General features: G+C 39.5%; 1 protein-coding gene across 3 annotated transcripts in view; it reads right to left on the bottom strand.

The window, feature by feature from the left end:
- The window catches only part of FLVCR1 (FLVCR choline and heme transporter 1), a 43216-nt gene extending 31429 nt beyond the window's left edge, over nt 1–11787 (bottom strand). Inside the window, exons 1-3 of one of the 3 annotated variants that reach the window (XM_082471597.1) lie at nt 10801–11787; nt 5568–5712; nt 4920–5036 (exon numbers count right to left, since the gene is read on the bottom strand). In XM_082471597.1, coding sequence (XP_082327723.1) covers nt 4920–5036; nt 5568–5712; nt 10801–11538 — 1000 coding nt within the window. In that variant the 5' untranslated portion in view covers nt 11539–11787. The remainder of the gene's footprint in view (nt 1–4919; nt 5037–5567; nt 5713–10800) is intronic. The other 2 variants (XM_082471596.1, XM_082471598.1) reach the window with 2 other exon arrangements.
- Nucleotides 11788–12658: the final 871 nt, after the last annotated feature.

The raw sequence follows: 12658 nt of genomic DNA, 5'->3' as shown, positions 1-12658 counted from the left end.
AGATGGCTAGGCAGAGATTTCTGTAGGGTATGGCTAGCCAGGAGTCAAGACTTTTTGATAGAAGAGCTGACCTGCTAAGAGTGCTACATCAGAAATTAAAATCTAGTTTTAGTATTGACTCAAAATTTTAAACTAAAATACATACAGGAAAAATGCTGTATTTCACTGAATCTGAAATGGTCTGATGCTGGCACTTAATGATCTTGGCAGGCATCAACAGAAGGTTTTCACATAACCATGTCTCAATTGACACCAATGTTACATGCCATTGATATTTTTTTATTGTGATAAGAACATTTAACTTGAAATCCACCCTCTTAACAAACTTTTAAGTGTACAATAAGTACTGTTAACTATAGGCATAATGTTATACAGCATATCTCTAGAACTTATTCATCTTAGACGCCATTGATTGATTACTAAAGGCACCTCAATTTCAGAGACACCATGAAAAAAATGTACACTTTAGAATCAATAAAGTAGGGTAAATTCAAAAGCCAAAAAGAAGGTAAAGGGATTCAGAAGAAAGTAATATTTTCTAAAATATTAGAATTTCCTCCTTCTCTTTCTCTCTCTCTCTTTTTAAATAGTGGCTATTTCTTTCTTCCAACAAAGAAGCCTGCTTTGTAGTTTGAAAGTGGTCTAGATCTGATGGACCTGACTGTCAACTGTAATCATGTAGAAATTTTTTAAAAATACAGATTTTGGGATTCTAAAGAAGGCTCAGTGAATCAGAACATCCAGAACAGAACCTTAAAACTGTATTACACAAAACTCAACACTCAGCCAGGTTTGAAAATCACTGCAAAAGAAAGAAATGATCCTTAAAACTTGCACACAATATTGTAATTCTCTAATTCTCCTGTTTGCTGCTAAAAATTAAAAAATTACAGCTCTTTGCTCACCAAAACATGAATTATGATATAAATAAAACAACAAACTAGACTTCTATTTGTATAGGTCTTACAACTAATTGAAGAGGAGACATAACTCATAAATATTTACTTTTTAATATCCTTACATTGGAGGACTGGTAGACATAAAACGTTTTAAGTGGTTGCAATCCCTCCCCTTCCTTTCACCCTATCTGCTCCTTGCACTGTTGAGGACACCTGTTGTCCTCTCCTGAAAGTCTCTTTGCATCCTAGTTAAGTCAGGAGACATCTCTTTTTATTAATATTGGTAAAACAGAACTCACATGGTTGTAAAACAAAGTTTCAGAATGTAAAAACTATGCTTACAACGTAGTCATGGGTATTGAATGAGTCCTAAGTCTCTTACTTAGATTTTTATTTACTATAGTAAAATAAGTCTAAATGGCTCAGATCTGAACTCAAATGAAAAATAAAAACAAGTTCTGGTAGTCTTTAATTCCATTAGACTTGTTTTCTGAATACAAGTGTTATGTCAGTTTCAGGAAGTCAAACTGCTCTCCTGGACAAACTCAAGACTTTATCTACCAGCTACACAATATAGTAAAGTCAGGCTTAAGTCTATGAAGAAAACAAAAAAAAGAGGAACAAAAAAACCATTGGTCTATGACCCTGTTTACGCCTCATTGCTCCTTTCAAAGGACGAAATATGGCTTTTTCTTTCCCCTTTGAAACTGAAAAATAGACTTCTAACTTCTTCTCTTCTCCCCACCAAAAAGTTGTGCAAATAAAATAATTAATAAAATAATTAATTAATAAAACAGTTATTCTCCACCCTTAGCAATAGGCATGGAAAGTAGCCAAAGGATTTTGGGCACCACATTCAAACTTTTTCTCCCATGATGAATAAATAACAAATCTATTGTGTTTAGAACCACTTCCATTTTTTGAAATCAGGTTATAATATTATCTTTTGATTTCATTATTTGTGCCTTTGTGATTCAAGCGGACATAACACATATTAATTTATTATAAGACAAACACAGGTTTGAATCCTGGCTCTGCCTCATCTCACTATATGACTCGAAGAAATCAATTCCTGCTTCTCAGCTATTGCTTTCTCATTCATAAAATGGAGATAATAACAACAAGCTGGTATGAGGACTATATGATATGTGTAAAAGAATTTTGTAATTACTGAGTACTACACAAAATACATTGTCTTTTTGAGGAATATTTATTTTTAAAAATCAGAGACGTTTCAGGGAATTCCCTGGCAGTCCAGTGGTTAGGAGTTGGCTTCCACCGCACGGGGTACAGGTTGGATCCCTGGTCCGGGAACTAAGATCCCACATGCTGTGCAGTGCAGCCAAAAATAAATAAATAAATAAAGTTTAAAAAATAAAATAAAATCAGAGACTTTTCTCAGGGCTTGAAATTCTTATACACTAAGTAAAATGTACTTCTATTAACAATTTATAATAGGAGCCAATATATAAATATCCTGAATATAAGAATCAAAAGTAAAATTATGCATGCATGTTTTATACTCAGGTATTTAAATACCGTAATATTAAATATTTTGACTGCCATTACTTTTGGTTTCTGTCATCCACTCATTTTAGTGAATCAGGATGATAAGGATTTTAACTGACATACTTAAGTGATATAGTTTACTGCTCTGCATAAGAAGAACAGCTTTCAAATACAACAGCATTACCACTTATACAAGAGGAGTTGAAACAAAAAATCAGACTAAGTAAAAATTAAAATGATATATTTGTATATGTAACATTTTATTAATGGAGTTAGATTGCCTAGGCTCAAATTTCATCTTTAGCATTTATATACTAAATGTGACCATGGGTAAGTTAAATTTACTTCAATTCTGTGCCCCGTTTCCTCATTTATAAAATGGGAATGATAATAATAGTACCACCCTTATAGGGCTTTGAGGATTAAATGAAATATAGCATGTAGTTGTGCTTTTAAACATGTTTGGTACATATCAATCAAATGTTAGAGACTGTAATAGTATTCTCCCAATAAGAATGGGGTATTAGTGTGAAATTCAGTGGAAGGTTGGGCTTAATTCTTAGAAATGTTAGATGGATTACACTTAGGGAGGGTAACAGCATTACATGACATGAACCCTCCTCAAGTTAGTATTTTAGGAAGACTTCTGAATACCAGTTTGGTATATGTCACATTGCTGAAAAGCATCAGCAAAACTAAATTATTTTATAAGATTTGACTGGACTTCCAAAGTATTTATGGGTAGAATTTAGAAGGAAGTAGCATTGTCTCTTAGTAATTTAGGAACTTTAAGAAAGTTAGGATTTTTAAAATAATCCATATTTTCCTCCATAGCAAATATTTAGGTATAAGGAAAACAGGTAAATTTTTAATTTAAACGTCACAATTTTCAACCTAGACTTTCATATCACTACTGTATATTATCTTGCTTTTATACTGTGCTTAGTATAATAAGATTAAGTTTACAGGTCACCAAGCAAAACCTGACAATGAGCTTTTTTTTTTCCTATTCTATTTCCATTCCATTCCCCCCCCCCCATTTCCAATTCCACTGTCTACTCATAAGCCATGAGTACATAAATAATTATGTACATGAATAGCTCTCTTTTAATTTCTTAAATAATACAGGGTGATATGCCAATGGTCATACCTATGTTTTTTGTCCCACTCCTTTGACAAATAAAAATCTTATATTTGTAGCATCTCATATATATATATATGTTTAAATACATGTGTCATATATATAATTTTGTATCTATAGATATCTTATATACAGTCTATTACTCTCACTTCTTCCAAAGAGATAAGCAATTGAAGACGATAAAAAAAGGAAAACCAGAATTTATGCAAGGATACATAGCAATCAAAGGAAAGAGAATTTTATATTTTATAATCCCTATTGCTAATGGAAGATCCATTTATGCAAAATGTATATAAACTGTATCTCACACTTCATCTAGCAAATCAAATATGGCTACCAGAAAAGTAGATACAGGAATTTGTTTTTTAAAAATATAGATTTCTTTTAAAACCTTGTTAAACTGCCAAAATAGTACAAGGGATAATTTATCCTTTTTCAGTAGTCAGAACACAGCAAATATGCCACTCCCTAACAGAAACATAAAAACCAATCATAGGTAGATTGGACATGTCAGAATACTTTAAATGCTACCAAGAGAATATTTTGTTCATTATCTTAAGGGAAATTAAAAATATGTGGGCTGAGTTTCCTATCCCTGGGTCCAGCAGTTCATCTCTAAAGGCATCTCTGGGCTTCCCTGGTGGCGCAGTGGTTATGAATCCGCCTGCCAATGCAGGGGACACGGGTTCGAGCCCTGGTCCGGGAAGATCCCACATGCCACGGAGCAACTAAGCCCGTGCGCCACAACTACTGAGCCTGCGCTCTAGAGCCCGCGAGCCACAACTACTGAGCCCACGTGCCACAACTACTGAAGCCCGTGCGCCTAGAGCCTGTGCTCCACAACAAGAGAAGCTACCGCAATGAGAAGCCTGTGCACTGCAATGAAGAGTAGCCCCTGCTCGCTGCAACTAGAGAAAGCCCATGTGCAGCAACGAAGACACAAATCAGCCAAAAAATAAAATAAATTAACTAAATAAATAAAATTTAAAAAAATAAAGGCATCTCTATCAAAACACTCCATAGTCTTTAACATACATTTTCTTTGAAAACTGAGGATTTTATATCTGGTGATCATAAAAAAAACTTGCATTTTTCATTACTGTTGTAACCATGGTAAAAATTAACATATAAAATTTAAAACTCCAGCTATAACGAAATTTAATTATAAATTTTAATGATTAAAAGATGGCCTTTCAACTTTAAAGTTCCTTTCTTCTTCAAATCAATTTAAGATATACTGAGCGCCCAAAAGGCAATATTATAGTTATGTTAGCAGCTCTATTGCTTAAATAAACCTCACCTATTCTTTTCCCTGAAATCAAAATTGTTTCCCATTAAAAATAAACTTTAAAAAGCAGACCTTCCCAAACCTTCTTCCAAACTGATGATGGCTGCTTGCAGCTGATTTTGACTGACTGCTTCAAGAGACAGGCCCGGATGAGAGGACACGGGGACGAGTGGTGGCAGCAGTGCTTTGCTGGAGTGGCCTAACAAGCAGATAGTTGCCACAGTTTGAAATTCTGCTGAACAGCTTGCTGCTGCCCAGGATCATTCACTGGTCAACATTTTCAGATCCAGTTAATTGTTAAATTGGGGATCCCTGGAAGGATTTATCATTTAAAGGAAGGATGTAGCCTATTCGCATCATTTCAAAGCACGACAAGAACTTGTTCCTGGCGAGGTTAGCGTAAGATGCAGACATGTAGACGGATATGCAAAGAGGAGGCAGGTAATATGTTTGAAACCAACAGTTATCAGGAAAGAAAAGTTAGTAGGGAGATAAATGAGACGAATTAGTCTTCAAACCCTTTACAGTATTAAAACGGATGTAGCGGACCATAACATATCCCTAGGCGTGTAGCATTCATTACCTAAACAAGAAAGTGAACAGCAAGAATGAAACAAGCAAATAGCACTTGAGATATTACCAGGACAAATTTTCAGGGTTGGTTACTTTTATTTTCATATGTTTGTCATGCACTTAGCTATTTAAGCTTTAGGGAAAATAATTCACTTACCAATTACCGTTAAAATAAATAAAAGTGTGGCGACAGCTGAAGTTCCATAAAACATGGTACTGATATTACAAGCCAGCAGTTGTGTGTTATTCTGTGTGTTCGGCACTAAAACTGGTGGCAGCAAAAAGCCAACTGCAGTTCCAAGCTGTAAAAGAAACAGTTCTGTTAATTCTTTCTTCTTATTATGAGAAAAAATAGTAATTAATCAGCATAAAGACAACCACTATTGCAAGGTCCTTTCATAAGCTCTAAAGCACCATATTCTAATGTCTTTTTACCGTACCATTAAAGGAAAATTGCTGTCAAATATCTTCCCTATTCAATAAACATTTACTAAGCTCCAACCATCCAAATGATGCTGCTATAAAGTTGTGTAAGACACACTCCTTACCCTTTGGCTACTTACAATAAAAAAGGAGAATAAAAATACACACATACACACAAAAAATGCTGAGAAAAGACAACCTACAGAATGGGAGAAAATATTTGCAAACCATATATTTGATAAGGATCTAATATCCAGAATATATAAAGAACTCTTACAACTCGACAACAAAAAGACAAACATCCCAATTCAAAAATGGGCAAAAGACCTGAATAGACATTGCTCCAAAGAAGATGTACAAATGTCCAACAAGTACATGAAAAAATGCTCAATATCATTAGTTATTGGGGAAATGCAAATCAAAACGACACCCGCTAGAATGGCTATAATTTTAAAAAAAAACAGAAAATAACAAATGTTGTCATGATGTGGAGAAATTAGAACCCTTGTATACTGCTAATAAGATTGTAAAACACTGCAGTCACCATGGAAAACAATTTGGCAGTTCCTTAAAAAGTTAAACATAGAATTACTGTATGACCTAGCAATTCCTCTCTTGGGTATATACCCCCAAACTGAAAACAGGTATTGAATATTGTACATGAATATCCATAGCAGCCCTATTTGCAATAGCCAAAAGGTGGAAACAAGCAAATTGTCTATCAATGAATGAATGGATAAACAAAATGTGGTATATCCATTCAATGAAATATTATTTAGAGAGAATGAAATACTGATAGATGCTGTCAAATGGATGACCTTTGAAAACTTGCTAAATGAAAGGAGCCAGACACAAAAGGTCACATATTGTATGATTCTATTTATATGAAATATCTAGACTAGGGAAATCCATAGCGAAAAAACAAATTAGTGGTTGCCAGGGGCTAGAGAGGGGGGAATGAGGAGTGACTGCTTAGTGGGAACTGGGTCTTCTTTGAGGGTAGATGAAAATGTTTTGGAACCAGATATAGGTGATGGCTGCACAACATCGTGAAGGTACTAAATGCCACTGAGCTGTACACTTTCAAATGATTAATTTTATGTTATGTGAATTTCACCTCAGGAAAAAAAAAATTAGACCGACTATGATAATCACAACAAGAGAAATAAAATCAAAGTATTAAAGGAGGCTCAGTGGAGGGAGATTTCAGATTCTTTGGGGGATGGAGGTGAGACAGAAGGGCCCAAGATAGGTTTCAAAAAGGAGGCTGAGGCAGAGATAGTAACATTCACCAATATTTCATTTGCTCCCTATAAAAAGCTGGATAGAGACAGTTAAACAGGTAATTACAAGTGTAGTAAGAGCAGTACTGTGATGAGAGGTAGAGGGTGCCAAGACTGGGAAGATCGTGTAATTGATCATTCAAGCAAGAACACTAGTCAGAGTGAAAGGGACCCTATGAGCAGCTGTACTGGACAACAGATGTACACCTGGACTATTCTAGGCCAGCTGGAACATACGGTCACCTTAGCTAAGAGAGTACTTTGGAGGAGCACCTTGTATAGACTTGGGGTTCAGGAAAAATTTCTGAAGGAGCAAAGATCTGAATAAGAAATTAGAGTTAGCCAAGTGAAATAGAAATGTTCCCAGTCAAGTAAGTCAGAAAGAGAAAAACAAATATCGTATATTAACGCATGTATGTGGAATCTAGAAAAATGGTACAGATGAACTGGTTTGCAGGGCAGAAATAGAGACACAGATGTAGAGAACAAACGTATGGACACCAAGGGGGGAAAGCGGGGGTGGGGGTGGTGGGATGAATTGGGAGATTGGGATTGACATGTATACACTGATGTGTATAAAATTGATGACTAATAAGAACCTGCTGTATAAAAAATAAATAAAATAAAATTAAAAAAAAAAAATGTTCCCAGTCAAGGGGACATCATGTACAAAGGAAGGAGAGAGCATGACCTTGTGAGAAACTGTAAGCAGTGCACAAGTCCCCTCAGAGCAGAGAAAGAGTCTGTGTATGAGGAATGGAGGCTGTGCAGAGAGGTGATGCTGAGGAATTGGCAGGAGGCAGAACTGGAAGGTCTCACTTGACACTTAAGAGAGTTTGAATTTTTTCCTAAGGGCAATGGAAGACACTGCAGGGGGCAAGGGAGTGTCCAGGACAGATTTGCACATTAGAATGACCACAATGGACGAATGTGGAGAATAGAGAGAAGAGAGCAAGAGCTGCAGAGATAGGAAAATCAGTTAGCAAGCTCTAGGTGAGAGCTACGGGGGGCCAAGGCTAAGATGGTGGCAGCAGAAATGAAGAGCAATGAGCTGGGAGGCAAGGTAAATTTTGATTGGTGGGGTCATATGGGATAGTCAAGTGGAAATATCCAGCTGACCAGTATCTACGTAAGTCTGAAGCTCATTCATTTATTGAATACATTTTTATGGAGAATCTACAACGTGCCAGGCACTGTAATGAATGCTGTACATTCAGACGATGTGCCTATTTCATGAAACTTACAACCTAATGGTGGGGATGGGAGAAGAGTAATAATTAACAATTAATATATAAACATAAATATATCAGACAGTGATAAGCACTACATAGAGGATTAAAGTACAGTGATGTAATAAGACAGCGACTGGGCAACTCTAAATGGGATCCTCAAGAAATGCCACTGAATGATATTTAAAATGAATTTAAACTGAGAGCTGAATGATAATACGGATATAACAATGTGATCCTAGGAGGAAGAACATTCCAGACAGAGAGAATGTTTTTGCAAAGGCCCTTATGAAAAATGCAAGCTTAGTGTTGTTTAAGGAACCAAAAACATATTAGTAAGGTTTTGTAATCCAGAGTAAGGAATTTAGATTTTATTTTAATTACTATGGGACATCATTGGAGAGTTCAAAGCAGAGCTGTGACATGATCTGATCTATGTTTTAAAAGGTTCTCTCAGGAATTCCCTGGCAGTCCAGTGGTTAGGACTTGGTGCTTTCACTGCTGGGGCCTGGGTTCAATCCCTGGCTGGGGAACTAAGATCCTGCAAGCTGTGCGGCATGGCTAAAAAATTTAAAAAAAAAATTTTTTAGAAGGTTCCCTCAGGTTAGAGACTTGGCACAGTAGATGGGTAGTTAAAAGACAGGGTTCAGGAATCAGACAGACCTGAGTGTGAATTCTGCTGCTAATTAGCTGTGTGACTTTTGGAAAATAATTTTATCCCTTCAAGTCTCAGCTTCTGTATATATAAAATGAGGAGACTAATAGTTCCTACCTTACATAATTAAATTAAATGAAACAATGTGTGTAAAGTACTTAGCATGGTGCCAGGTTTAGTGAATGCTCAATAATGTTGAATATTACTATGAATGATCACTCCATAATCTAGGCTAAAGATGCATACTTGGGGGTCGTGAGCAAGTGCAGAGCTACTAGAGCCAAGGAAGGATTCGAACACTTAGGGAGAATGTAGGAGGAAGGCCCAGAGGTATGCTAAGTGTTAGAGGGAAATCTGCCTATGAGAAAACATTTCCATTTATTATCCATAAAATAGATAATCCATAGATATGGAGTTGATAATATTTCCATCATGCTCAATGAAGTATTAATCTTGCATATAATTTCGTAAATGAAAAACTATTTTAAGGGAACAGTTCCTATCCAAACATGCAGAAGCAACCAACTAAAATATCAGTCACAAGTTATTTTGGATATACAACTATATTTCAAGCTATCCCTTCTTCTGTACTTTTAAAGGAAATAAATATAAAGCAGTAAGCCCACATGTAGAGTTAGTCTTTACATGGAATTTAAATAGATCTTACTGTGATCTTGAAACAAGTGTTAGACCAGAAGTAAAAGAGTAACATTCTTTTGTTACATAGCTACATGATATATGTATAGAGAGAGGTAACATTTTTGTTATACAGGTCTTTTTTTTTTTTTTAAGCAATTTCTTTTAAAAGTCTTTATTGAATTTGTTACAATATTGCTTCTGTTTTATGTTTTGGTTTTTTTGGCCCCAAGGCATGTGGGATCTTAGCTCCCTGACCAGGGATCGAACCCGCACCCCCTGCATTGGAAGGGGACGTCTTAACCATGGGACCGGCAGGGAAGTCCCTTGTTATACAGGTTTTTAACTTGATTCTCCTCAAGCTGAATGAACACTCAATATAATTTACATAAAGTATCATAGAACTCCATATGCAAAATTTAAATTACAGTAAAAGTACCATTCTGCAATTAAAACACACACACACACACACACAAATTCTACCTAATAATGCTACTGGAATGCGAATGAATTTGAACCTACGCTGTTGGCAAAGTCTAGGAAACAGTTTAATGGAGACTTGGCAAAATAAGCCACACTTTTGCAATGGATTCTATGATCTATGATTTGTCTTGCATTTTCTTACCGTTAAAATTTGGTAATAGGACTCAGTAATGCTGTGAGGTCTTTATCACTAGATTTATTTAGCGATCATTTACAATGTCTGTTATGTATCAGGCACTCTGCTGACTGCTAATATATAAAATTAAACAGAAGCTGTTTACATGGACCACTCAAGAACAAATTTCCCAGAACCCAGCACCTTCCTTTTGCAAAGAATACACTGATGACAAAAATAATACCTACTTTAGACTCATTCATTATTGCACTGACAAGTTTTCTATGATGTTAGGCCTAGATATGGGCCTGTACCGGTAATTACTTTACAGGTAGTTCTCAAAGATGACCAGGTAGTCATTTTAAACTGGTTTTGAAAGGTCTGTCTTCACAAATAAAGCAAAACCCCTCTTTAATCCAAGACTGCTTCCTATTTTATGACTGCTCATCTCTCCTTCATTTATAGAACGCCTCCTAAGGGTCCATCCATATACTTAGCTCACATGGCCTATGACGTTTTATCTGGTCCTTCAGAATCCGATTTTCATCTATTACCCTAGTCCTTACCTGATTACCTAGCACGGCGGTGGCGCAAGCTGTGGACACCTCCTTGGGCCCAAACCACACTGAAGCGATGTGGGAGGGCAAGCCGAGGATGAACACCTGGGCCACAGAGCACAGGCACTGGCCCAACATGGTGACCCAGAAGAGATGCTGCTGCACGCTGCCGCACTTGATCCAGGCGCCCAGGCAGTTGAGGCCGGAGCCCAACAGGGCGGTGAGCCGCAGGCCTCTGGTATCCAGCAGCCAGGTGGCCGGGAAGATGAGGGGCACGTAGGCCAGCATGTACACCATGGACAGCCAGTCAATGTGCAGCGAGGAGACGTTGTAGAAGCTCTCGAAAACGTTGCTGATGATGCTGTACTGGATCCACTGAAACGCGTTCACCAGCGAGTACAGGCTGAAGATCAGTAGCACCAAAAAGCGCCGCGCGGAGAGCGCCGTCCGGGGCACCAGGGTGCCCTCGACCGCCGGCGTCTCCTCGCCGGGGTCCTTGGGCAGCAGCCGGGCCTGGGTCTCCTCCTCCGGGGCCAGCGGAGTCTTCGGCCCGTCTAGGGCTCCCGAGGCGGCCTTGGGGCTGTCCCGAGAGACCCCATTCAGGGCCAGGCAGCCGGCTTTGGGCCCGTTCTGCGTCTCCGCGCTCACCTTTCCAGCAGGCGCGTCCCCCGGGACCGGGAGGTATCCGTTCGCGGGCGGGTGCCCGTTCGCCACCGTTGTCCCCTCCTCATCGTCGGGCAGTGCCATGTCCCTGGGCTCCCCGGAGCCGCCTGGCGGCCCCGCCCTCCTCCCAGCCCTGCACCCCCAGCCCAAGACCCGAGGCCCTCCCTGCACCCCCAACCCCTACCCCTCGGCCCACTGCTCCTGCCACCCTCTCCCCGGCCGAGTGAGCCTCGGTCTGAGCCGGGAGCCGCAACCCGCGCTGCGTGAGTCCGTAGGCGAAGTCCTCGTCCCCGTGCGCGGCCCGGCGGGCTGTCACTCAGGGCCGGGCCGGGCCGGGAGAGAGCAGTGTCACTGCGCGGTGAAGGCCCGCTGGCCAATCAGCGGCACCCTCGCCCGCCGGAGCCAATCGGGGAGCTTCCGGAGGGGCGGGGCGGGAGTGAGTGCGCGGGGCGGTAGAAGAGGAAGGCCACGCTGGAGGTCTCGGCTCGGTGTTCTCCTCCTAGATGGATGCCGTGGCCATAAGTCCTCCGACCTGGGCGTGGGCGGGCAGGAGGCGCATTGGGCAACTCGGGACTGGGAACGAGGGGCTAGGAGAAACAGGGGGGACACAAAGAGGCAGACGTCAGTCTCTCCACCTAGAGGGGCTCCTCTAGGGACAGGTCTAACACTGGCAGAGGACGAACTTGGCCTCTCGGCCCAATGCAGCTGTCAACATCGGACGCTGCCTTTAGAGCAGACAGGAGCACGTTTCATGAATTTGTGCTGTCTCGGCAGAGGGAAAGCACCAGAAAGCATTTTGATCCAAATAAAGAGATTTCTTCAGAAATCTGTCCTTGTGAAGTTGGAATCTCTGGGATGTGCTGTGCCTGAGCAGGCCCTGTTGCTCAACATTCTCCCTCGCACCAATACTTGCACTTAGTATTTACTGGACACACATTCAGTGGCTTCCAAGCACCAAACTTGCTTTGAAAGGTATGTGCCCCACACTGTCATGGACTCTGGGGAATAAAAAGTAAAAATGAGACGTATTGCCTGCTCTCAAGAGCACACGTAGCCTTGTAAGTGTTCCTGGAGTACAGGAAAAGTCAGTCCTGCTACTTCTTGGGAAACTAAATTTGAAGGAAAAAAAAACAAGACTCCCAAGTATTCATTATTAAAGTGGAATTGAAACTAAGGGTATCTCACAATGGATTTAATCTTAAAA

The sequence above is a fragment of the Balaenoptera physalus genome (genome assembly GCF_965194825.1).
Source record: "Balaenoptera physalus genome assembly, chromosome: 1".
Classification (NCBI taxonomy): domain Eukaryota; kingdom Metazoa; phylum Chordata; class Mammalia; order Artiodactyla; family Balaenopteridae; genus Balaenoptera; species Balaenoptera physalus.
Note: the sequence above shows the minus strand (reverse complement) of the source record. Positions and strands in the feature narration are given on the sequence as shown.